Source organism: Podarcis pityusensis (genome assembly GCF_964106645.2).
Source record: "Podarcis pityusensis genome assembly, chromosome: 7".
Taxonomy (NCBI): domain Eukaryota; kingdom Metazoa; phylum Chordata; class Lepidosauria; order Squamata; family Lacertidae; genus Podarcis; species Podarcis pityusensis.
This window is the reverse complement of record NC_138031.1, coordinates 4,483,538-4,511,184: the sequence shown is the minus strand read 5'-3', so window position 1 is coordinate 4,511,184 and position 27,647 is coordinate 4,483,538. Positions and strand designations below refer to the sequence as shown.

The window sequence follows — 27,647 nt, the reverse complement described above, 5'->3', positions numbered from 1 at the left end:
CTGGCCAGATGGGTGAGGTATAAATAAATAAATTATTATTATTATTATTTCTTAACCCGAGGTACCACTGTATCCACTGTATTCCAAATGTGGTTGCATTAAGATATATTGGCAGTTTCATTTTCAGTTCCATTCCTAATGACCCCTAGCGTGAAATTTGCCTTTCCCCCCAAATGAATCTATTAGCAGCATCATGATGCTTCTTTCAAGACTAATTTCACTGGGGAGGGAGTAGACCCCATGGGCACCACATAAGGCTTCTTTGGCTAGATGAACTGATGGGCACGGCGTTGGCAGCCCCTGCCCTAGAACCATGGCACATCCCAACACATCACACTCCCTGCAGTTCTGAGTAGTTCAACTCCCTAAGAAGCGTTGGCTTCTTAGCCGGCCGGCAAAGTGGATTAGTGCACAGCGACACACGTGAGCCACAGCTGACAGCTGGGTCGATACTTAGCCCTGGCAGCTTCTTGGGACTGCAAGTGGGGTGGGGGTAGCGGGGTAAACTTGTCATGCAGCTGACCTACTGCTGAGGAATTGTGATGCATAGTGTATCAGGCTGTATTGCAGTAGGTGGCGCTGAGCCGCAGATGGAAGAGGCCTAGGAATGCAGAGGGTTGCTTCTGTGGTGCTGAACGGACAGCTCCAAATGTGCAGGGCTATAATTTTTCCCCCATGAAAGGATTTATTAGAATTTGATTTGATCGGAGGTCAGATGGTGAAAGCAGGCAAATAACTGTTGCCACTAAGTCAGAAGTTTCCTGTTATGTTTGTTTGTTTGTTTGTTTGTTTTTAGGAGGATGGGAATTTTTTAGTTTAGGGAAATGGTGAATAAGAGATGACCACAAGGCTTTTTCTTAAGCTGGAACTCACAGCCCTGTTTAGGGAAGTTTTAATAACTGATGTTTGAATGTATTTTTAATCTTTTGTTGGAAGCTGCTCAGAGGGGCTGGGGAAACCCAGCCAGATGGACAGGGTATAAAATAATAATAATAATAATAATAATAATAATAATAATAATAATAATAATTAGAAGTCAGTTCTGGCACCTCTCAGGTGGACACCAATGCCATTCCTAAGAGAATGAGGGAGTTGTTGATGGTGAGTTCTGCCACCTCTTTTTCTAAAAACAAAATAGCAGTGGTTGACATGATGGAAGTTTTTTAAGTACAGTCATACCTCATGTTACATTTGCTTCATGTTACGTTCTTTCAGGTTCCGTCCCGTGGCGACCCGGAAGTACTGGAAAAGGTTACTTCCGGGTTTCGCTGCTTGCGCATGCGCAGAAGCACCAAATCGCAACCTGCGCATGCGCAGACGCGCTGCTGCGGGTTGCGCTCTTTTCATGTTGCAAACGGGCCTCTGGAATGGATCCCTGTAATGCATGGCCTGAAGAAAACAGATAGGGAAAACGTAATCTCCCTCTCTCCTAACATTAGAACTCACGGACAGCCAATGAAATTGAATGCTGGAAAGATCAGGACAGAAAAAAGAAAGTACTTCTTCAAGTAATCCATAGGCGCCAACGCTATAAGGTTGAGGTGCTTTCACTTCAAAATCTGTTGGGATGGGGCTGAACCTCCATCCCTCCCCCCACATGAGTGGCCAGGCTGGAGGCCCGTGTGATGGGGGCCCCATTCCCAGTGTTGGGCAGAATTCGGTGCCTCTGAAGTAGCTCACAGTGAGAACAGGATGCCCGATTATATAAGCCATTGGCCTGATCCAGCAGGATTCTTCTGATAAGCATTCCTCTCGAGGTGTCACTGGCACAGGGAATGGTGGCATTTGAGCTTATCCCAGGACACCCCAGTGCTTTACAGCACTGTTTTCTCTCAATGGCAATAGCTTTCCTGGGATTCACGCACAGGTCTTTCCCAACCCAGTGAGTTTCATGGCAGGGTGAGGATTTCAGCCTGGGTCTCCCAGGTTGCAGTCCAGCACTGTAATCACTATACAGCACTAGTTCTCTTGTATGCCTAATGAACCCAACCCCAGGAAGAGGAAAGGGGCAGGGGAAGTCCTAGGAAAGATTGGGGTGGGGGAGATAGACTCTGAAAACGCCACCCAATTAACTGGGACTTTTCTAACATCAACTGTGCTTGAGAAAGTAGATGGTGTGAGTGACTAGCAATCTGCTCTCAGCTTGCCAGCCCTTGTGGGGCAAATTTCTGATCTGATTAAATTGAGCATTCTGTGGTGGAAGCATTACATGTTACCAGACCCTGCAGAGTTGAGATTTGCTTGTGTGTGGTCCATCCAGGGAGCTATGGCAGGGAGAGAGAGAGAGAGAGAGAGAGAGAGAGAGAGAGAGAGAGATTGTCCCCAGCTGAGCCCTTGGCAAACAGATTGATTTCCACCACCCACCACCCTCTTCCTGTTTTAATTAGAAGCCTCCCTCTTTCAGCTGCCTCCACATTAGCAGGTATTTAATTAGCAAAATCACACCCTCCCTGTCCTCACACCAGAGAACAGAAGGAATCTCCCCTTAGGGGAAACACTCCTCAATCCTTCTTGCTTTGTCCCCAGAGCTGAGATTAACAACAGTGTGAAAAGCGGATGACTGTTTCACACAGATGTTTTGACATCTGTCCCAGTTTGGAGCAAGTGGATTGGTGGTGGGGATAATGACGTAAAATGTTTTCTTTCTTTCTTTCTTTCTTTCTTTCTTTCTTTCTTTCTTTCTTTCTTTCTTTCTTTTTCTTTCTTGAGAGAAAATAAACAGAGGTGGGTGGAGAAAAAGCTGGGTGTATAAAAAAAGGAAAGTACAAAATAGCCACATTCCTGTCTAAATAAGCAGCCTTTGACCCCCCCACAAATGGCACACACACACAAAATTGCCAATTAAGGAATGCAGTTACAGTTTGCTTTTGCTTCTCTTTTACAGAACAGTTGTCTAGCAGATGCTGGATTCTAAATATTCCCCACTGAATAGATTCCCAATCTGCCTCTTTATTCTAGAGCAGAAGAATGGAAGGGTCAGTGGCACTAACAAGTTTGCCTTGCTCATTATTAATAGGGAGAGCTTTTCAGAACCACAGGGGAGGAACTCCTTGCTACTTCAAGAGAAGTGTGTTCCGAAAACTGCCTTTGGAGAGATGATGGAAATGAAAGGGCAGGGACATTAGTATAGCACAGTGTTCCTCAACTTTTGGCTTCTTGCATGTTTTGTACTGACGCGGGTGGCGCTGTGGTCTAAACCACAGAACCTAGGGCTTGCTGATCAGAAGGTCGGCAGTTCGAATCCCCGCGACGGGGTGAGCTCTCGTTGCTCGGTCCCTGCTCCTGCCAACCTAGCAGTTCGAAAGCACAAAGTGCAAGTAGATAAATAGGTACCACTCCGGCGGGAAGGTAAACGGCATTTCCATGCGCTGCTCTGGTTCACCAGAAGTGGCTTAGTCATGCTGGCCACATGACCTGGAAGCTGTACGCCGGCTCCCACAACCAATAAAGTGAGATGAGCGCCGCAACCCCAGAGTCGTCCGCGACTGGACCTAATGGTCGGGGTCCCTTTACCTTTATGTTTTGTACTACAACATCCATCGTCCTCAGCCAGAACAGCCTGATGGGAGTTGTAGTCCAAAGCATCTGCAGCCAGAAGACACTGGTCTAGGTCAATCAGGTGGCAGGAACATCTTCCCTGCTCATTCTCCCCAGCTGATGTGCTCCTGTTCCCTCTCTTGCATGCTGGGCTTTCTTTGGAACTCAGATCCTAGTTGGGGGGATGGGCAAAAGCAGCCTGACGGGGAAGTATTATTATTATTATTAATAATAATAATAATAATAATAATAATAATAAATAATCTCTTTCTTCCTGTTGACTCTCCTCTGCAAATGCCCCCCCCCCAATGTGAATGATATGGAGCAAACACATGATTATGAATTCTATTTTCACTCCCTAAGTTATTGTTCCAACCCTCCCCCGATATTAGTTAGATTTATTTATTTTTTGCTCTATCTCCTCTGTGTTTTAATTGCCTTAAAATATGTGGCACTTTTGCGTGCAAAGGCAGAATATGATGGGAAATGCCATTTTGCAGTGCCTGCTGAATCAGTCCATGGCCTCAAGATCCTGTGCTGAAATATTGTGGAGGACAGAACATGATGGGGATTTCAATAAATCCTGGACCCTAGCGATGCTCATGGAAAAGGTGGAGAAAATGCATTTGGCACCTCTTTTTTTGTTTCTTCTTGGAGAATTGAGAATGACGTGGAATACAATTTTAAAATGGGAGAATTTAATATAATCTGCCTGCACTCACAGACTCTTGCATATTAGTATCAACATACACTATTTATTATAGTATCGCTGTAGTATTAAGATAATGAAAGATACAGAATGGGCAGTATGGTGCTTTATTACTTGTAAGTAATAGCAATAATAATAAATTTAATTTATACCCCACCCTCCCCAGTCAGAGCTGGGCTCAAGGCAGCTAACAACAGTAAAATTACAGTAAAAACATAATGGGGGGGGGGACCAATTTAAAATACTGGTTAAAATGCAATTTAAAATGCAGCCTCATCAAAACCATAAGGGGAGGGAAACATAAGGGTCAGACTGAGTCCAAACCAAAGGCCAGGCAGAACAGCTCTGTCTTGCAGGCCCTGCAGAAAGATGTCAAGTCCTGCAAGGCCCTAGTCTCTTGTGACAGAGCATTCCACCAAGTCGGGGCCAGTACTGAAAAGGCCCTGGCCCTAGTTGTGACCAATCTTGCGATCTGGGACCTCCAAAATGTGTCATTTCTGGACCTTAAGGTCCTCTGTGGGGCATACCAGGAGAGGCAGTCCCATAGGTAGAACATGTGAACATGGCAAGTCTGGTTTCTACTGTGTCAGTCTGTCTAGAAGTCTCTCTCTCTCTCTCTCTCTCTCTCTCTCTCTCTCTCTGTGTGTGTGTGTGTATTGTATTCATTCTGAGTTGGGAAACTGCATTGCAAAATTAGTAGTGTTATTTGGAAAGAGTCCTGTGTGAATTGATTTGTGAATTGGTTCAGGAAGAGTGGATTGGGTGGGATTGCATTAAAATGTGAACAGAAGAAATTATTCCCCCCGCCCTCCATCTCCTCTTGTTATATACTCACCTCTAACTGGCAGCTGGAAGTGCTTACAACATTCTCTCCATCCAAATACTCCACGGATGCTGAGATCTTGCATTGCTTAATCTTGTTTTTGTAGCAGAACCAATGCATTAGCAATGCTGGATCCCTCAGAGGCTTTTGACACCATCAACCGTAACATCCTTCTGGACCGTCTAGAGCAGCTGGGAGCAGTGTTATACAGTGGTTCCACTCCTTCCTCCTGGGCCATGTTCAGAAAGTGGGGGGGGGGGTGAGTGTTCAGACCCCTGGGCTCTCACTTGTGGGGTGCCTCAGGGTTCTGTTCTCTCCCCCATGATTTTCAACATCTACATGCAGCCACTGGGAGAGATCATCAGGGGGTTTGGGCTGGGTGTCCATCAGTATGCGGATGATACCCAGCTCTACCTCTCTTTCAAATCAGAACCAGTGAAGGCGGTGAAGGTCCTGTGTGAGTGTCTGGAGGCGGTTGGAGGATGGATGGCGGCTAACAGATTGAGGTTGAATCCTGACAAGACAGAAGTACTGTTTCAGGGGACAGGAGGCAGGCGGGTGTGGAGGACTTCCTGGTCCTGAATGGGGTAAATGTGCCCTTGAAGGACAAGGTGCGCAGGCTGGGAGTCATATTGGACTCACAGCTGTCCATGGAGGTGCAGGTCAATTCTGTGTCCAGGGCAGCTGTTTATCAGCTACATCTGGTACGCAGGCTGAGACCCTACCTGCCCGCAGACTGTCTCATCAGAGTGGTTCATGCTCTAGTTATCTTTCACTTGGATTACTGCAACGCACTCTATGTGGGGCTACCTTTGAAGGTGACCCGGAAACTACAACTAATCCAGAATGCGGCAGTTAGACTGGTGACTGGGAGCAGCCGCCAAGACCACATAATACCGGTCTTGAAAGATCTACATTGGCTCCCAGTACATTTCTGAGCACAATTCAAAGTGTTGGTGCTGAAATTTAAAGCCCTAAATGGCCTCAGTCCAGTATACCTGAAGGAGTGTCTCCACCCCCATTGTTCTACCCTGAGGTCCAGCACCAAGGGCCTTCTGGTGGTTCCCTCACTGCGAGAAGCCAAGTTACAGGGAACCAGGCAGAGGGCCTTCTCCGGAATGGCACCCACCCTGTGGAATGCCCTCCCACCAGATGTCAAAGAGAATAACAGCTACCAGACTTTTAGAAGACATCTGAAAACAGCCCTGTTTAGAGAAGCTTTTAATGTGTAACAGGCCACTGTATTTTAATATTTTGTTGGAAGCTGCCCAGAGTGGCTGGGGAAACCCAGCCAGATGGTCGGGGTATAAATTATTATTATTATTATTATTATTATTATTATTATTATTATTATCCACCATTCTTCTCTTTCTGGTATGTGCTCTGGGCTCAGGAGTGCACGACGTGCTGTGTTTTTTGTCTGATTCTTTTTTAATTTACACATCAGCAGTGCATAAATGTGCATTGATTAAATCGCAGCTGAAGAAGGAATCTTCCTGTGAACAGGTGCCCATATCGACATATCCTTTTTGCACAGAGCCTTAATGTGCTTTGGTAATCCATGTGCATCAGCATTAATGTTGCTGATGATTTATTAATTGCCTTCTAAAGAGCCATCTCAAGGCGACTGACACATGCGATTATTAAAAGCAGTTAAAAATGCAAAGCCAACAAATGCTTTTTAAAACAAGACTAAGACCCCAAGAAATGGGCGTTCGCATCAAAGACCCATTTATACATCTGGAAAAGCCTGTTGGGACAAGAATGTGTTCAATTAGTGTAGCTAGTGAGTTCCTGTTGTATCTCAGAAGAGCTGCTGTAGAGCCTCCAAGTGCACCAAGTTTCCAAGGGTGTCCCTGATTCAAAGAACTTCTCCCGGTTTTTGATTTAATCCCGTAATGTCTCACTTTTCCTTAGGAAGTCCCTATTTTCATTTGAGAAATGTTGGAGGGTATTGAATTATCCAACCCAGAGCAGTTTGTATAGGGAAGTCTTAAAAATTAATTTTTATGTATTATTATTATTTTATATATGTTGGAAGCCGCCCAGAGCGGCTGGGACAACCCAGTAAGAGGTGTGGGATATAAATAGTTAAATTATCATTATGGAACGGGATGTCCCTGTTTTCATCAGAGAAATGTTGGAGGGTATGAGAGAGGAGCAGCCACACTTAAAGCCCTGCTCTGAGGTCTGATAATTTTGAAGCTTGCAGTAGACACTTTCCTGAACACTGCAGAGATCTACTGGGTAGACAGATAATTTATTACGGTCGGAGACCAGCTTATAAAACACACTTGGGGGTAAAATCCCAGAAAGAAAACAAACAGTTAAAACAATGTACAACAATAAATTTAAAATTTATAAATGTGATAAGCGTATAGACACTTAAAACTTTAAGATAAGCTACCACATAGACATGGCCCAGAGTCACCCATGGAACTGAGTTTGCGGATTTTCTTCACAAACTATTTTGAGTCGGGGGATGGTCTGTGCCTACAGATCTGTGCACAGAATCCGGCGAACATCCGGGTCGTCTTATGATGTTTGCCTAACAGGAAAAGGTCGAATTTTTGCTTTTCCGGGAGGTCAGCGAACTTCACCAGTAGGGGATCAGATCTCCTGGGTATATAAAGAGTAAATTTTGAGATGTATAGGGCCGTAAATGAAATTGAAATTGCTTCTCTACTTGGTGAAAAAATGGAGAAAATCCCCAGTTACACTCATAGACCTTGCTCCTTGGGTTGCTGGCAGTCAAATGTTGTTGTTGTTTAGTTGTTTAGTCGTGTCCGACTCTTCGTGACCCCATGAACCAGAGCACGCCAGGCACTCCTGTCTTCCACTGCCTCCCGCAGTTTGGTCAAACTAATGCTGGTAGCTTCGAGAACACTGTCCAACCATCTTGTCCTCTGTTGTCCCCTTCTCCTTGTGCCCTCCATCTTTCCCAACATCAAGGTCTTTTCCAGGGAGTCTTTTCTTCTCATGAGGTGGCCAAAGTTTTGGAGCCTCAGCTTCAGGATCTGTCCTTCCAGTGAGCACTCAGGGCTGATTTCCTTCAGAATGGAGAGGTTTGATCTTCTTGCAGTCCACGGGACTCTCAAGAGTCTCCTCCAGCACCAGAATTGAAAGGATCAATTCTTCGGCGATCAGCCTTCTTTATGGTCCAGCTCTCACTTCCATACATCACTACTGGGAAAACCATAGCTTTTGTAAAATGTAGATGTATGCTAGAATTATTCTTAGCATGGAAAGCATATATAGTACTGTATCTCATTTTACTATTCTCACCCACAACCCCCATAACTTAGAGATATAGGAAGCTACCTTCTGCAATGTCACAACATTAGTTCCTCTAGCTCAGTGTTATATGCACGGACCAGCAGTGTCTCTCCAGGGCATCATCTACCTGGAGATGCCGGGAACTGAACCTAGGAGCTTTTGCATGCGAAGCAGATGTTCCACCACTGAGCTAGGGGCCCTTCCCCGAACTTTACAGCCCTAATGCGAAGTGTCATGCATCGAGGGCAAGTGCAGCAAATGCAGCATAATGATGAGAGCAAGAAGCGATTCAGCATTTTCTCAGCTGGGATCAGGACAGGGCAGCCACTCTTCCCGGAGTTGCAAATAGGACAAGACAGCTTGAGTCAAATGTAGGTTCATTGTGGGAGGGGGATATTTAGGCCGAACCATCCAGCTGTCACAGGAGCTTCCTTCACAGATCCAGGAGCAAAAGTCCAACAGAGGGGGTGGGGAGATGTGTTTGCAACAGTGGAATAGAGACTGTAGGGGGGGTGTTGTTTTCTTCCAGGAATTAAACAGATGTGCCCAAGCGCATGACTGACGTGGCATAGATAAGCACGATAAATTACAGTAACTTGATCTGAAAAAGCTTCAGTGATGGCTACCAACCTAGATGGCTTTAAAAGAGGATTATAGAAATTCATGGAGGAGAAAGCCATTGATGGCTACTAGACTTGGTGGCTGGGGCTCCACGGCTGGAGGCAGCAACGCTTTTGAGTCCTAGTTGCTCGAAACCACAGGAGGGGAAAGGGCTCTTGTGCCCGAATCCTGCTTGCTGGTTTCCCACAGGCATCTGGGCAGCTACTGTGAGAACAGTACGCTGGACTAGATGGGTCATTGGGCTGACTCAGCAGGATCTTCTTATGCTATTATGCCTGATGCGTCTGGGATTTTGGAAGTAAGATGGGATGCTTCATATCAGCTCTGTACCACCTTCTGGCGTGTCTTGATCATCTATTGTTGAGACGTGCACTGCCTTCAAGTACAGCTATTCCATTCAGTACCATGACCAATATCCTCCTTTCCATGACTTCATGTAGAAATGGAACCGGGAGAGGACTCAAAGGTCCCAGGCCCATGAAAAGTATGCACTTCAGTGGCTTCAATCCACTGAGTAAAAGGGGAGGTACGCAGGCTGAGACCCTACTGCCCACAGATTGTCTTGCCAGAGTGGTGCATGCTCTAGTTATCTCCAGCTTGGACTACTGCAATGAGCTCTACCTGGGGCTACCTTTGAAGGTGACCCGGAAACTATAACTAATCCAGAATGCAGCAGCTAGACTGGTGACTGGGAGCGGCCGCTGAGACCATATAACACCGGTCCCTGAAAGACCTACATTGGCTCCCAGTACGTTTCCGAGCACAATTCAAAGTGTTGGTGCTGACCTTTAAAGCCCTAAACGGCCTCGGTCCAGTATACCTGAAGGGGCATCTCCACCCCCATCGTTCTGCCCGGATGCTGAAGTCCAGCACCGAGGGCCTTCTGGCGGTTCCCTCATTGTGAGAAGCAAAGCTACAGGGAACCAGGCAGAGGGCCTTCTCGGTAGTGGCACCCGCCCTGTGGAACTCCCTCCCATCAGATGTCAAAGAGATAAACAGCTACCTGACATTCAGAATACATCTGAAGGCAGCCCTGTTCAGGGAAGTTTTTAATGTGTGACATTTTTGTGTATTTTTGGTCTTTGTTGGAAGCCGCCCAGAGTGGCTGGGGAAACCCAGCCAGATGGGCGGGGTACAAATAAGAAATAATAATAATAATAATAATAATAATAATAATAATAATGCCTTTAAATTCACCGGCAAATCTCTTCCTCTGTCCTTCATCTTCCACCCCCAGTGAGTACAAGCGAATGAAGCTGGGTGGGAATCTAAGGTTGCAACTATCCACTCTAGCATGCTAGGGAGACGACTCTTTCATTGTAGATCCCTGCCCAAGGCCAGCCCCACCATTAGGCAGAATGAAGCACCCACCTTGAGCAACAGCAGCAGGAGCCCCCACTACATTTCTCATGAGCTTCTCCCTGGCTGTATCTAATGATGCCACTAGAGCATGTGCAAAGTGCATTTCTGTGCCCAGTGAGTAATGATCACTTCCTTCCACTACCTTCTACTCAGTGTACACCCACTGATGCTTGCTTGTTGCAGCCCTGAGCTATCAACCCATCTTGCCTGGTTGCCTACTCCCAACACTCCACTGGGGGAAAGGCCCCGTACTGAGTGATCAAGCAGAGAGGCAGGCAGCCCAGGCCTTGCACTCCAGCAGTCCTCATAGGGGTGGGTGTGTCATTCTTCTCTCATGATGCATTCAGCTGCTGCATTGCAGCACTTGTAGGCAATGAGTTGGCTTCCGGTGGAGGAGCAAGAAAGATGGAGGAGAAGAGAGAGATGGTTTGCACTCTCTAAAGTAGTCTACTGTCCATAGATGTGGTGGAAGGAGCTGTCCGGTTACCAGTGCTGAATGCTTTCAGCATGCAATGGGGCAAGGTCATCTCATCCTTTACTTGAGGCAGGACAAAGTCCTGGACCAGCCCTGTCTCTGATTGGAGATAGGAGCAAAAAATAAAAGTTATTATTTTTTAAAGAGCTTGTTCCACATTTAATGACATTTTCTACCCCTTTGCAAGGCCCCTCCTGATTCATCATACCAGACTGGCCACCGGATGGCTGTTGTGCAGTGCTTGTGGGTTTATCCCTTGGAACTATGGGTTGGCTGACCTGGGGACAGAACGCTGGACCAGATGGTCCCTTCGTCCACTCCACCAGCCAGCCCCTTGCTATCTTCTTAACATTCATTCCTGATATTTATAAGATATTTATACACAGTGTGCAAACAAATCTCTTTTCTCGAGTGACTCAGTGGGGTGGAACAAAATAACACCCGCCAATTCCTCTGTGCGCACGAAAACAAACAAGTGTGAATCCATCATGCAGAAAGGCACAGATATATAGCACAAAGGTGCTGTGTTGCTGTTGTTTTTTAATGATCAGCTAGAATTTAGATCGCCTACTACATATCTGATGCCGGAGACAATTTCTTTGCTCCTGCATCCTGGGTTTTCTCCTCTGCTCTCAGGTTTGGTCCTAATGAGCAATTGAAAGACTACCGTTGTTTCGCCCCAGGGAAGACCACACACGAGCGGCCCATTTCTTGTTCCCTCAGTATCTCCTTCCCTCTCAGCTGACTGCACAGATCAGCCGTCAAAGCATTTCTCTTAATGACAAGCTCCCTTACTCCACTTTTAAGTCTTTCTCGCTCAACCAGAGAGAGATGGGATCGTGCACAACAGGAGATGCTCTGGGAATCCAGATGCATTGGCATCTACAAATTTTTGACTTTTTTTGGGGGGGGGTGATTTTTGCTGCTTTTGCTGAATGTGTAACAACAGCTTCCTCCGTCTTAGCACCAGTTAATCCTTAATCCAGTGTCCTCTTTTTGGGGGCAGATGGTGATGGCTTTGAAGTGGGTCAGAGGCTGTTGCGTTCATTGTCTCATCCAGGCAAGTCGCATTGGTGATTGTACTTGCCTCTTTGTCCTGTCCGGTTATCTGCATTCCCATAAAAAAGGGAAATGTTCTCTATTTGGGAATTCACATCATCTAACCTCCCCCTTCATCTAATCCTCCCCCTTCGGAGAGAACCCATTGCCCAGTGGGAGATCTGCAGGTATAGGGTGGTATACAAAATTAATAAATTAATAATAATAATTTGCATGAGGAAGGTTCCAGGTTCCAGTCCTTGGCATCTCCAGTTAGAAGGGTATCAAATAGCAGAATGTGGGAATAAGAATGGTCAGGATTAGATATAATTGTAGAGTTGGAAGGGACCCTGAGCATAGTTGTCAACATTTTCCTTTTTTTAAGGGAAATTCCCTTATTCCGAATAGGATTCCTCGCAAGAAAAGGGAAAAGTTGACAGCTATGACCCTGAGGATCATCTAGTCCAAGACCATGCAGCTGTACCTTACAGGGATCGAACCTGCAACCTTGACTTATCAGCAGCATGCTCCAACCAACTGAGCTATCCAGACTGGGCAATTTGTCTTGGTTCCATTTTCATGTGAACCGACCTAAATCACACTTAATACCTGAACCAAAACACAACTATCCTTTGAAATATTTGAAATTCTCCAAATTTTATGATGCAATTCCACAACCACAATAATGTGAAAAGGGGGGATGGACCATATATTATGAGAAAGCATGCATGCAATGGCTTCATTTACAAGAATGGAGATTCCAACTGAAAATCAGGAATATATATATATATATATATTGAGTAAGAGCTGTTCGACAGTCGGATGGTTTCCTTTGGAAGGCGGTGGGCTTTCCTTCATGGGAGCTTTTTAAGCAGAGGTTGGGTGGCCATCTGTCATGTATGATCTAGTTGAGATTCATGCATTGTACGGGGTTGGACTAAATGACCTTCGGGTTTCCTTCCAACTTTACAGTTCTATGATTCTGTGGGGGGGGGGAATGTTTGCAAACTGATTCAAAAATGGGATGTATTGCATTTAAGTTGGGGGGGGAAATCAGAAACTGGGAGAACCCAAAATCGATTCTTCTGTTTTATGTGAAACCTTGGATAGCTACAACCGGTCAGACTACCCTAAACTAGGTCAGCATAACGCAACATCGTTTGTTCACTGAAATCCCAGATGCAACAGACTCAAGGCCAACGCAATGCTCTTTCCGGTCAACTTCTTTTTCACAGAAATTTGCTGCAAAATTTGGAGAACTGATTGGAAAAGCGAAAAGCTCATATAACTGAAATCCACACATCCTTCCATCCCTGCTCCAGAAAGGTCTTTACAAGTCTTCCTTCTCAAAACTAAGGGGGTTCTGGAGGAGACGGCAAGCAGCAGGGCTGGAATCAAGCTCTATGGGACTTTCTCAAGCTGGGCAAATTTGAAATGCCCACACAAACAGTAGCTGAACCTCAGATTCCCCATCCTCCTTTAGCCACTGTGACACACCAGCTCACAAAAGCAGTACTGGGATCTGCAGGAAACGTTCTGCAGTGATGATGAACTGCTAACCACCATCCGGTTCTGTGTGAGCACTTTTAAACTACAAGCAGAAGTCAAAAACAGAGGGGGTCTCCCTCTGGATTTGGACAGGGCACACACATTTACCTGCCAGGTCAAATGCCCTGCTAGAACGTGTCGCCAGATTCCCACAGAGTATATAGGGGAATCCAGCGGCAGCTGTAGTTATTATGTCTGGGACTGGTAATCTCCCCTCTCTCTCTCACCCCAGATAATCTTCTGGGTGTTTAGTGAGCCATATGTTTTATTTTGATGGTGATATGGATTTCTAGGTGCCATGGAATGCTTTTGTTGTTAATTAAGGCTTCAGACTGAAAGCTGTAATATGAGCTTTCTCTCCCCCCCCCCCCCGCCCAGCGGCTAATTGGCGGATGGTTCACTAATCTTGTCCTCTTCGCAAAGCTTTGGTTCAGTTAGAAGCCATTAGCTTTGGAAACACAGATGGGAGAAGGCCTGGTCTGCTTCTGCCAATGCTCCCTCTCCTCCAGCTCTTTGCTAACACAATTTTTGCTTTCAAATCAACCAATTCTCATGTTCTCTACACAGGTCAGGAGTTCCTTTTGGTGTGATTGTGAAAACAGGATGCTTTGAAATGGAGAAGTCCCTCTGTGGACGATTCTCTCTGCCAGTCTCCATTTGTTTCCATGCCCGGGATAACTGGATCAATAGTCATCTCGTTGGTTTTTAAAGAGATAATTGAGTAATAGCTGCTAATCAGATTACAGATTCTCTCCCACCTTCATGGCCTTCCAAGAACATCAGGGGAAACAAACAAAGCACAGCGTTTGTTTACTTATCTCCCATTGCATTTTTCTTAGGCTTCAAGCCCCTTTCATGCTGCAGGATCCATTGGTCTGGAGTGTTGAGGCTGGAGGATCTGAGTTCAAATCTTTACACAGTTCTTACTATCTGAAAGTTTTTCTTGGTGTTTAGTAAGAATCTCCTTTCTTGTAACTTGAGACCATTGATTTGAGTCCTACCTTCCGCAACAGGAGAAAACAAGCTTGTTCCCTCTTCCATGTGAGAGCCCTTGAGATATTTGAAGATGGCCATCATATCTCCTCACAGCCTCCTCTTTCCCAGGCTAAACTTAGCCAGCTGCTTCAACCGTTCCTCATAGGGCTTGGTTTCCAGACCCTTGATCATCTTGGCTGCCCTCCTCTGCACACATTCCAGCTTGCCAACATACTTCTTAAATTGTGGTGCCCAGAATTGGACACAGGAGTCCAAGTGTGGTCTGACCAAGGCAGAAGAGAGTGGTACTGTTACTTCTCTTGATCTGGACACTAGATTTAAGGACTTGCACACAGCCCTATCTCTATCTTCCTTCCAGGCAAGCAAAAGGCATGATCACAATTCAATGGCACATTCTAACCACACAAGAAAGAACCTAAGGAGTTGTGGCCTCTGGGATGGGCTGTTGCCAGGGGACAATCCCAAGGGCCAAATAGAGATGTATGAAAGGGAAACGGCCCACCAACCTCAGTTGGCCTAAAAAGGTAAAGGACCCCTGACAGTTAAGTCCAGTCATGAACGACTCTAGGGTTGCGGCACTCATCTTGCTTTACTGGCCGATGGAGCCAATGTTTGTCCACAGACAGTTTTTCCGGGTCATGTGGCCAGCAGGACTAAGCCACTTCTGGCGAAACCAGAGCAGTGCACGGAAATGCCGTTTACCTTCCCGCCGGAGTGGTACCTATTTATCTACTTGCACTTTGACGTGCTTTCAAACTGCTAGGTTGGCAGGAGCAGGGACTGAGCAACAGGAGCTCACTCCGTTGCGGGGATTCGAACCGCCGACCTTCCGATCGGCAAGCCCAAGAGGCTCAGTGGTTTGGACCACAATGCAACCCACAACCCTACCTTCTTACATATCCAGGAAGTGGCTTTGCCTGTCATTTGCTCTGGTTCCCCCTGTCGGTCTCCCTGCCTTCCACCCTACCAGACCCAAAGGGCACCAGGCACCACTGTGTCCGAGATTGAGAGCACCAGACGGCTTAAATGCCAAAGTCTCTAGGCCTGTTCTGAACGCTTAGCAACCTCTGAGAGGTGTGCAGTTGCCGCACGCCTGAGCCTCAAATTGCAAATCCTTTCAGTGGTCCATACAAGCCCATGCTCCTCAATCTAACTGGGCAGCTTGCTTGTCCTTGGGGTGCGAAAGGATGCTTGAAACTGCCGAGGCTGCAAATGAAAATTGCTTTGGGGGTTTTTTAGGAGGAGAATTAACTTTGACTCTGTCTCCTGCTCTCTGAATTAGTAATCAACCTGGCAGATGGATCCTAGCCAGATTCCGACCTCAGAGCAGGTCAGAAAAAGACCCCAGCAGAACAGAGCTGCTGAGCTGTGGCTGCTCCACTTCCTCTTGAGTGGAGAGGAGTCCTTAATTCACTCTATTCCCAGGGCCAAAGCAGTGCTGTTTCTTACTGAGAAGTTGACCCAGAAGTTGCTTCTGAAGGAAGTCACACCAGCAACAGTTGCAGAGGAGGCATTTTGTGGTAGAAGGACACTTTGAGAACTTGATCGTTGCAAATTCCATTATAGAATGATCTGAGCCATAACATTCCAGACTAATGCACAGATTTTGACTCGCTTATCCACTCGACTGAAACTACAAATTATGCTTTTTACTATGAATAAGTAATACATATATTTTGCAGCAGTGGGGGACCTCTGCCTGTGGGTCTGAATTGACCCACCAGGGGTCCCCGTGTGGTCCATGAGGTTGTCTTCTACAAGCCACATTCATTTAGCCTTACCCTTGACTTCAGATATGGCAGGTGAAGACAGGAAGTGTTAACCACCAGTAGGGTTAGTCCTGCTGATGCACATCAACTAGGAACTCCCCCAAGCTCACCGCTAGGCGGCGTGCCTTAGGCCCTCACATCCTTAGTCTTCGGACAGGGCCACCCCCCCCCCCCCCGGAATCCTTTACCAGACTACCCTTCAATATGCGGGGCAGGTGACGGCAATACCTCCCTTCTTCCATCTACAGAAACATACCAATGCCTAACCGCCAATACCTAGAAAGTTGCGACGATTTGCTACGAGGTAGGCGAGAACCAAGTGGCTGGTGCCAATTTGCCAAGTGGGAAAATTCCTACCAGGCCCCTCAACGGTGACCAAACAAGGTCCATAGCAAGGTCAAGGAATGAAAACCTTAAAGGGCGGGAGGGTGGGAAACTGGAGCAGCTGGAGGCGGCAAAAGAGGGAGATCTCTGGTCGTGCCTGTGTTAAATAGGGCTGGACACGCCCCCTGAGCCCTCCGATTGGCTGGCCAGGAGATGACACAGCCGGGAATCCCCCCAGTCACGCGGGGGCTGGGTTCCAGCCGCCGTGCACGTGGTGGGGCCGTGAAGCCCACAACTCCACCTCCTCCAAAGGGTGGAAGTGGCTTTCTGTAACAGGTACCTCATGCTTTCAATTACCGCTGTGTTCCCTCCTAGCCCTCCTACAACATTACAAAGGTGATGAGGCCTCATGTCAAGGCTTGAAGGATTGGCTTAAACTACTATCTTCCCTCCCGGTGAGCTCTTGAACCATGGACTGAGCTGGGTCTCTCACACCTCATTATCCATGTCCCTCCTTAGGCCTCCACATCACCCTGCAGGTAGATGTTCTGTTCTGAATATGATTAGGACTCACCTGCTCTCCACAGCTAGCTGATGTGATCAGATCCCTCCAGGGAGGTAATCTATCATTATATTAGCCATCCTACCCTCTATAATAGGGACACGGGTGGCGCTGTAGGTTGAACCACAGAGCCTAGGACTTGCTGATCAGAAGGTCGGCGTTTTAAATCCCCACAGTGGGGTGAGCTCCCGTTGCTTGGTCCCTGCTCCTGCCAACCTAGCAGTTCGAAAGCACATCAAAGTGCAAGTAGATAAATAGTAGATAAATTCCTCTGGTGGGAAGGTAAACGGCGTTTCCGTGCGCTGCTCTGGTTCGCCAGAAGCGGCTTAGTTATGCTGGCCACATGATCCAGAAGCTGTATGCCGGCTCCCTCGGCCAATAAAGTGAGATGAGAGCCGCAACTCCAGAGTCGGCCACGACTGGACCTAATGGTCAGGGGTCCCTTTACCTTTACCCTCTATAATAATCTCTCTCTCTCTCTCTTACACTCACATACATACAATAGATTCCCAAAGCCCATAAATGAATATACACTGCACATTTAAAGCACTATGATATGCACTGGCCGTGGCTTCTGGGATTCTGGGAGCTGTAGTATGTTAAGGGTGCTGAAAGGTATCAGGAGGCTCCAATTTCCCCCACCGAGCTGCAATTCCCAAAGCACTTTGACTTGCCAATCCCTTTCCCCAGGGAACTGTGAGAAGTGTAACTCTGTGAGGGGGTCAGGGGTCTTCTAACAGCTCTCAACACCCTTAAGCAACTACATTTCCCAGGATTCTTTGGGGGAAGCTAGGACTGCTTAAAGCGGTAGGCTACTGCTTTAAATGTATCGTGCGGATCCAGATCTCTATTAAACCTTAAGCTTTCTGGGGGGAAAGGACCTGACCTTCTCCCTGCTGAAGTTAGATTCAATGTACCTTATATTGCATAATATCAACACAACTGCACAAACATATATTTCACTGTCTGTTTATAGGGGCCTGTCCTTCTTTAGGGAAGCTTTATCTTCTAAATCTCTGCCCTTCAGCTGGAAGGGCCCATGCTGGGTGAGGGATTGTTTGTTAAACAGCTCTGTGATGGGAACAGGGACAGGGTAGTCCTTGCCTAGGCTGGTTCTCATAATCTTTGCACATGCTGGTGTTCGTGAAATGGTTTTCTGGGAAATGCTCTGGTTCCTGAGAAGCTTATCGGGGAATTGGAAATCAGAAGTTCTATAACAGAGGGCAAGCTTCCCTCGATTGCATCTCCATTAGACATCTCTACCAATGTGCAGAACTGTGGGGTGTGTCTGGGGGTCTCTTCTGAAGCCAAATTAGAGCAGACTGCAGGGGTTCCACGATCGTGGGGTTCATCTCAAAGGCAAAATGCCCCTGGGTGGGATCATAAGGAAATGAAAAAGCTCAGATGCTGGGTCAGGTCAAAGGTCAATCTAATTGAGCATCCTGGTCAATCAGATTTCCCCATGGAAAACTCGCAAAAAGGATGTGAGCGCATCATCACTCTTCCTGCCTATCTCTAGCAATGGAGGCAGAGCATAGCCATAGTCTCATGTAGTCAGTGATAGCCCCATCCTCCATGAAGAATGTGTCTGTTCCTCTTATGAAGGCATCTGAGGTGGTGGCCATCCTTTTGGATTAAGGCCGGGTTCTGAGGCTGCTTAGGCAAATAGCAGCAAGGGATAGAAAATTCAGGACAGAAACATGGAAAGGCAGTGTCATGGGCCTCATTCAAATTGTTGGGGAGGGGGAGCAGTTTTTCACAAAACCCACCAAGGATGAACTCGTGGGTCTCCTGTCAGCCCATTTGATGAGGACCTAAGTCACATGGAGACCTGTGAGACTCAAGACATTAACTGAGCATCCAAAATTTGCGAGTTCCCGCCCCCCCCCACCGGTGGAAATAAAGACACACGACACAATTATTAAGGTTAATGGGCTAAATAAGGCCACAACTTTATTGGTTACAGGTGATGAGTGGTATTGGCTTAGGCATTGGTCCTAACTGACTATATCTGACTTATCTGATCTAGAGCCCGTCCACTAGAAGTCTGGGAAAGGTTAACCACCAGTAGGAGTCCTGCTGATGCACATCAACTAGGAACTCCCCCGGGGTCACCGCTAGGGGGTGTGCCTTAGGTCCTCACCTCCTTAGGCTTCGGACAGGACCACACACCCCAGAACCCTTTATCGGACTACCCTTCAATATGTGGGGCAGGTGATGGCGCTTCCTCCCCTCTTCCATCTACAGAGCAATACCAATGCCTAACCACCAATACAAAGAAAGTTGTGACGATTTGCTACGAAGTAGGCGAAAACCAAGTGGCTGGTGCCAATTTGCCAAGTGGAAAAAATCCTACCAGGCCCCTCAATGGTGACCAACCAAGGTCCATAGCAAGGTCAAGGAATGAAAACCTTATAGGGCGGGAGGGTGGGAAAAGCAGAACAGCTGGTAGGTGGCAAAAGAGGGAGATTCCCGGCCGCTCGTGCCTTAAATAGGGTAGGCCACGCCCCCAGAGCCAGCCGATTGGCTGGCGAAGGGGTGACGCAGCCGGGGATTCCCCCAGTCACCGGGGGGTTGGGCGTGACGCCCGCAACCCCGCCTCCTCTGCAGGGCAGAAGTGGCTTTTCTGAATGTTTAGTCGGAATCTCCTTTGTAACTTTGCACTGCTTTGCATCCAGAAGGTGCCAGGTTCAATCCCCACCTTCTCCAGATGATGCCCCCTGCCTGAAATCCCGGAGAGCCTCTGCCAATCAGTGTGGGCAGTAATGAGCTAAGTGGACCAATGTTCTGACAGTTTCTTATGCATGATAGCATGGCAGGTGCTTAGGGGTGCCTTAGTGCTCAGCAGACCACGTGGAATTAGGAAAAGGTCCCCTGTAGCGCAAACAGCCTGTGGAAATTTTCCAGCATATTTGCAGGGAGAGAAATTGGGAGAAAGTCCCCCCCCCCCGCCAGAGGGAGGATAACCCTCCATCAATTTCACGATGGTGGAGCTCATCGTTAAAGTGGCAGGAGCACAGCTTAAGAACTTAAGAGCATAAGAAGAGGCTGCTGGATCAGGCCAGCGGCCCATCTAGTCCCCCGTTCTCACATTGGCCAACCAGTTGCCCCAATGGGAAACCCACAATCAGGATTTGAACACGAGAGCCGTCTTCCCTCCTGTGGTTTCCAGCAACCAGTATTTGGAAAAACTGCTGCCTCCAACTGTACAGACGGAGCATTGCCATCATGGCAAGGAGCCATCAATAGCCCTCTCCTCCATATATCTGCCTAATCCTCTTCTGAAGCCATCTACATTGGTGACCATTACTGTCCCCTGTGGGAGCAAGTTCCATAGTTTCCATAGCTTATTTCCTTCCCCCCCTAAACATGTTTTGAATGGCACTCTGGCCACCATTCTTCATCGTCCACAAGGTCTAGCAACGTAAGAAGAAACTTAGGTCCATCACAAAAGAAATGGAGGGAGGAAAAAGAAAAGGTCAGGAGAATGAATGTCTTCTGATAGATTTCAGCTCAGCCCTGGTTCCCTGAAAGTAGGAAGTGTGAAAGCTGGCGCTATACATCATGGAAATGCAGTTCTGTGACAGCAGAGGCGGAAAAGCAAAACTCTGGGGGAAATGAAGGAGGTTTTCTGCATCTGCATCCGTATGAGAGCAGCCCAGAACATGCCATGTGGGGAAGACTCTGTAGGACTTTGGAAGTCTTCCATTGGAGCTTGGGGAGTTCGGGAAGCATTGAGAGAAACTTTGGCACTATGTCTTGGAAGGAACATTCTGCATGGCAAGCTATGCATGATGGTGATGAAGTTAAGAGTCCCATATAAAGAGGTTATTCTTTGGTGTACGTTTCTTGAGATTCAGGATGTGCAATAATAATAATAATAATAATAATAATAATTTATTTATACCCCACCCATCTGGCTGGGCTTCCCCAGCCACTCTGGGTGGCTTCTAACAAAATATTAAAATACAGTAATGCATCAAACATTAAAAGCTTCCCTTCAGATGTTTTCTAAAAGTCTGGTAGTTGTTGTTCTCTTTGACATCTGGTGGGAGGGCGTTCCACAGGGCGGGTGCCACCACTGAGAAGGCCCTCTGCCTGGTTCCCTGTAACTTGGCTTCTTGCAGCGAGGGAACCGCCAGAAGGCCCTTGGCGCTGGACCTCAGTGTCCGGGTAGAACGATGGGGGTGGAGACCCCCTTCCCTTCCCCACCAAGAAATTAACCCCTTAGGGAAGGGTTAGGGTTATTTAAGGGTGAAGGCCACGTCACACAGTCCAATTATTAGATGTGCTCTTGAACCACATTCTCACCCTGCATTTAGGGCACTGTGAAGAGTCCTGGCATCCCCCAAAGAATTCTGGGAGCTGCCGTTTGTTAAGGTGGCAAGAGCTGTGAAGAGATGCCCTGTCCCCCTCACAGAACTACAATTCACAGAGTTCCCTGTGAAGTGGCATTGACTGTTAAACCGCTCTGGGAATTGTAGTTCTTGGAGGGGAATAGGGATCTCCTAAAAATCACCAGCGCCCTTTAAGAATCTACAGCTCACAGCAGTCTTTTGTTGGGGACACGCCGTGACAGTTCAAAGCTTCAAATGCATGATGTGAATGTGGTCCTGGTGGATTTGAAATGCGCATCCACAAATGCAATGTGCGAATAAGTCCAACAGGTATTTTCAAGACGAGCACATCTCCTGCTTAGCCAAAAAGCAGGATTGGCTCCAAACTCCAAAGGAGTGCACCGAGCAGCAAAGTCCATTTCCCCACTGCGCACCTTGCAATTTTTTCTCTCCCTGCAGCATCTTTTCAATGTAGAATAGCTGTGGGTGTGTGGACAGCTGTGGCTGAGGGTGTGTGAGCATGGAAAGGCCGTCCATGTGCCAGCGCGTGCCGGCTTGGGGTAGTGGGAGAGACAGCAGCCGTCTGCATGGTGCTGAGTTTCAGGTTGTTTTGACACCAAGAGTCTTCGTGAAAGTGCAGCATGGTGTTGTTGTTGTTGCTGGTGGCGCAGAACGTGAGAGGTGTCCTGGTCAGCTGGAAGGCAGGTATATGCACACCAGTGAAGGTCTTCAGTTGGATTGAGTTTGGTAAGGAAGCAAGCCATCCCTTTTGGGGGAAATAAAGTGACAACTGAGCATGCCAGGGGGTGATGCTATGGGCGCATGGAAGGGCTGTCCATGCGTATCACCGATGAGCATGTGGGCCCATCTACTCTGCTGTGGCATCCACTCCGTGTGAGCGATGGGGCAGTCATCGCAAAGAAGAGGAAGTCCTGAGCCCATTGGGGCGAGTTCAGCCACAGCGGGATGTATAAGGAGAGCATTATGGATCAGAGGCTATTTGGGAGTGGGCGGGTGCATCTTTCAAAGGAGGGGAGGATCACGAGCCATGCCTCAGCATGGGGGAAGTTTGGCACATGGGGGTGCGCTGATGAAGCCTGCCACGAGTGATGTCCCAGGTGTGTGGGAAGGCACTGGGTATGTGTCACTGGAGGGGTGTCATATGGGGAGGAGGGCCACGTGGGGGTTGGCTGCTGCTGCTGTCCTGGTTTTTTTTTTTTTATCTCTCTCTCTCTCCCTCTGGCAATTTGTTAGTGATGCCTGTTTTTCTTGTTCTCCCTCCTGTCTCTCCCTCTCTCTCCCTCTGTGTGTGTGCCTGTCTTTCTCTCCCTCCCTCTCTGCCTCTCTCTTGCTCTCTCCCTCTGCACTGGGCTCCCCTCCCCCTCCCTTCACAGACCCTCCTCCTCCTCCTCCTCCTCCTCTTCGTCTCAGCTTGGCGCCTGGTCCTGGCGTGGCTGCCGAACAGTCCCGGTCGATCCTTTCCGAACTAAATGCCTGTGTGACAGAATCTCCACCTTCGCCATCTTAGCCCAGCTGAGTGCCGAAATGGTAAGTATTGTGCGGCATCCAAAGGAATGAAGTCTTGGCATTTGTGTGTGTGTGTGTGTGTGTGTGTGCCGAGACGGAGGCGGGGGGGGGGGGGAGAGAGAGAGAGAGAGAGAGAGAGAGAGAGAGAGAGAGAGAGAGAGAGGCAAAGGAAATGGTCCAGCGGATGACATTTCAGTGTGACAAGCAGTGCTGTGCAAGGCTGGGTGTGCGCACTCGCGTGTGAGTCTCCGTCTGGGTGTGCATGGCAAGGATATTGCATGTGTGTTTGCTTGTGTGTGTGTGTGTGTGTGCGCGCACACATTGCAATAAGCATCACCGTTGTCAGAAAGCGACTGACATGTGTCTTTGAGAATCTGTGACCTAAATAACAACAATAAAATATCTGGTTCAAGATCATTGCAGCATTGAAATGTCACCATTGTCTTTCCCTGCCTGAAAACATCCTTCTTCTTTTTCCCCTCCATCAATGCTGGCTACTGGGTACCCCTAACTGACCCCCTTCCCCACTTATGTCACCTGCGGTTTTCGGCCGGTTGCCTGGACTATTAGAGAGAGATTGGAGAGGCTTGATGAGCGAGTGAGTGAATGGGTTCTGGAGCGAGGAGATCTGTGACTTTGGATGCTTCTGAATCCCAGGCCTTCCACTGTGGATTCATATAGTATTGTTGGTAGATCCTTTTCAGGAATCTTCCTGGCACCTTTTGCTCTTTCCCTGGCTCCTCAAACCCTCCGGGACGCCTCTCAGGGACATTCTTTTGTGATTTCGGAGCGTCACGGCAGCTTTGTCTCCAGTTACTTTGATGCCTTCTTAGCAGCGCCTCAAAATGGGGTCAAAAGGGTGTATTGGCGCTTGTCAAAGGATTTGCCTCGCATGCTCTTGCACAAGTAAAGAGGGAGAAGGTGATGGTGGCTTCTTTGTTATCAAAACTAGGCTGTCGTGGAGGAGGACCGCCTGGTCAGGGCATGAATTATTGGCGTTTATGAGTTTTGCTTGGACTTTGTAAAACAGGAGAGCAAGGGAAGATGCCTTTATTTGATTTGTTTTCTCTCATGTCCACACCCCTTTTTGCAGTCTTTCAGCTGACTTTCACCATGATCCGGGTCCCTAGGTGAACTGCTCCCATCTAGGACCAATCCCACGATGCTCTCGGTGACCAAGTTCTCTCCTTCCTCCTCCCTCACTTTGCGAAGAGCGGCTCATCGCGGGAGAGGGAGGGGAAAATCTAAAAGGTAGTGAGGAGAGATGGGGGCGAGGGGAGGAGAAGGGGGCACTGGGGAAGGCAGGTTTCCCGAGATGAAGGTTTGGTTTATTATTAGAAACACTAATGTATTTGGTCCACTAGTTGCCATGGAAACATCTGCACTGAAGTGGCTTTAAAGATACAGTGTTGTCTATGCCTGCCTGAGTCCATGGCAGGCCCAAAGCCTAACCCCTTCCCAAACGTCCAGGCCTTGCATTGTGGGATTAGGTGCTCTAGGAATTTAAGTTTTGAGGACAGCAGCATTTTTCGTGGTGTGTCTGTGCAGGAAACAATGGTGACTGTGTCGCTTTCCCCCCCAGTTTTTGCTCTGTAGCCAGGTGAGAAAAGTGAAAATGCTCTCCCTCACCTTAACTCAGCCTTTCTCAACCTGTGGGTCCCCAGATGTTGTTGGACTACAACTCCCATCACCCCTAGCTAGCAAGGCCAGAGCTCAGGGATGATGGGAGTTGTAGTCCAACAACATCTGGGGACCCACAAGTTGAGAACTGCTGCTTTAACTGCTCCTCTCTATTTTTTCTCTCTGCTTGAATACGTAGATCGCAATTGTAAGAGCAAGTTGGAGGTTTATACAATTGGACCCAGATTCTCTGTCCTATACAGACAGTTTAAGATGCATGCTTTCTGTCCTCTTTACTTTCCTTTGTCCCCTCTTCCACTGTGGCTGTGTTTGGACATAAGGCATCAGAGTCTTGCATGTTCCCCTCTCCTCACTGTGAGAATATTGAAAACTTTTGCTTTTTGATTAACCACAAACCCTAGTTGGTCTCAACTGTGGTCTGTTAAAAAAAGAGAACGTCCAATTTGGGTTTATGCAACAGGCTTGCATCAACAAACCAAAGTTCAGGGTCTGAATGTAACCCTAAACTGTGGCCAGTCAGTAAAAAAATAACTCATAAATTGGATGTTGCCAAAGGTTTGGAGGACCTTGAAAAGTTTTGTGCTGTTTGGTGAGATTTTATCTTATATACAACAAATTGAGCCACCTAGAACTTCCTCTGCACAGTGCAGTGTGAAATTTGGCTTTCCTGATGCTCTTGAGTACTTAATATTACTCGCTATACTGGGCTGCTTTTCAGTACTTCTATTATTCTTGTTGTATTGATTTGAATAAGAGAAAACAAACCATAGTTGAACTAAAGTTCAGGGTTGGGATGTAACACTAAACTGTGGTCAAACACTATTGGAAGTGAAAGCTTCTTATCTCCTTGTGGCTGTGTTTAAGGAGAAAGTAGGCAGAATACATGAGCTAAGACTCACTGTAACTTGTTTCCATAGTTTATTCTTATACTGTATCTGAATGCAGTCTAGAACTCCTCTTTCAGTACATCTTAGAATTGCATCTATTCCCATTTCAGAAGTTTTAGTTCAGCACAGGACCTCACAAACTCTCCCAGATCCATACCATCTATTCTCCCTTTGGTCATCCGCTTCACTTACCCACTTTACCCAAAACAACTAAGGACATCTCAAAGGTGGGCATATAGAGAGTCTCTTGACCAAAGAACAGCATCCCATTAGGAATCACACTGAGAAGTCCCTGGCGAAGGGCATCTTTCTCTAATGCAAGTGCGGGATTGATTCACACATTATGTATTTTATAGGTATTCTCCTAAAACAGTTATTGGAAGTTCAAACTTGCAAACGTTGCATGGGAACAGGAAGTATGCACAAGTTTTGTTGGCAGTCATGTCCATCACATGTGTTCATACATAGATGCTCTTTCTTGGGAAGAGTGGATTGCCACATGTCAGGGGTACTTTAGTTGTGATTCCTGTATTATAGGGGATTAAACTTGGGGGGGGGGTCTACAATAATCTACAATTATGTGATTCTGTGAGTGTGACCCTGTTGTTGTTCTTGCTTGATCTCTTAGCAGCTTTTGATGCCCTCAACCAGGGCATCCTGACAGGCTGTTTCTGTGGCTTGGAACTGAGGGCCACAGTAGTTCTGTGGTTCTGCTCCTACATTCAGGGTCAGTTCAAGGGAGAGCGTTCGATCGGTGTAGCTAGACACCCTGGCTGTTAATAATAATAATATTATAATAATTTATTATTTATACCCCGCCCATCTGGCTGAGTTTCCCCAGCCACTCTGGGCGGCTTCCAATCGAGTGTTAAAAACAAAACAGCATTAAATATTAAATACTTCCCTAAACAGGGCTGCCTTCAGATGTCTTTTAAAGATAAGATAGCTGCTTATTTCCTTCACATCTGAAGGGAGGGTGTTCCACAGGGCGGGCACCACTACTGAGAAGGCCCTCTGTCTGGTTCCTTGTAACCTCACTTCTCGCAGTGAGGGAACCGCCAGAAGGCCCTCGGCGCTGGACCTCAGTGTCTGGGGTGAACGATGGGGGTGGAGACGCTCCTTCAGGTATACAGGACCAAGGCCATTTAGGGCTTTAAAGTTCAGCACTGACACTTTGAATTGTGCTTGGAAATGTACTGGGAGCCAATGCAGATCTCTCAGGACAGGTGTTATGTGGTCTCGGCAGCCACTTCCAGTCACTAGTCTAGCTGCCACATTCTGGATTAATTGCAGCTTCCAGGTCACCTTCAAAGGTAGCCCCATGTAAAGCTCATTGGAGTAGTCCAAGCAGGAGATAACTAGAGCATGCACCACTCTGGTGAGACAGTCCGCGGGCAGGTAGGGTCTCATCCTGTGTAGCAGGTGGAGCTGATAGACAGCTGCCCTGGACACAGAATTAATCTGTGCCCCATGGACAGCTGTGAGTCCGAAATGACTCCCAGACTGCGCACCTGGTCCTTCAGAGGCACAGTTACCCCATTCAGGACCAGGGAGTTCCCCACACCCGCCCGCCCCCTGTCCCCCCAAAACAGTACTTCTGTCTTGTCAGGATTCAACCTCAATCTGATAGCCGCCATCCATCCTCCAACCGCCTCCAGGCACTCACACAGGACCTTCACCGCCTTCACTGGTGTTGAGTTGCGTGATGCCTCAGAGTTCCATTCTGTCTCCAGCACTGCATATGTAGCCATTGGGTGTGACCATTAGGAGATTGAGATTGTGGTGTCATTCATATGCTTTGAGAACCCCCGCTCCATCTCTCTGTTATACCTGAAACAGATGTGGACATCCAACGTGGTGCCTGGACACAGTAGTGGGATTTTTGAGGGTCAAAAAGTTGAAGCTGAATTTCAACTGCTTGGAGGCTCTGTGGGCGCGTTGTTCCTGGAATTGGGTATTCTGCCTGTTGTGCTCTCCCTTAAGTAACAGGTATATATAGTCTGGGCGCATTCCTTGTACCAGCCGTGGAGGCAGCGATGGACACAAACTTGGGTGGCTTTCAAAGAGGATTGGACAAATTCATGGAGGTGGAGAGGACTCTCAATGGCTACTAGCCATGACGGCTAGGCTCTGCTTCCATGATCAAAGGCAGCAATGCTTCTCAGTAGCAGTTGCTCGAAGCCACGGGAAATGAGAGTGCTATTGTGTTTGAATC

General features: G+C 47.5%; 1 protein-coding gene across 4 annotated transcripts in view; it reads left to right on the top strand.

Moving 5' to 3' along the window:
• The window catches only part of ADGRB1 (adhesion G protein-coupled receptor B1), a 381,525-nt gene that overhangs the window by 252,543 nt on the left and 101,335 nt on the right, over window positions 1–27,647 (top strand). For all 4 annotated transcript variants that reach the window (XM_081012479.1, XM_081012478.1, XM_081012481.1 and 1 more), the window contains exon 18: window positions 22,772–22,925. In XM_081012479.1, the coding sequence (XP_080868605.1) occupies window positions 22,772–22,925 (154 nt within the window). The remainder of the gene's footprint in view (window positions 1–22,771; window positions 22,926–27,647) is intronic.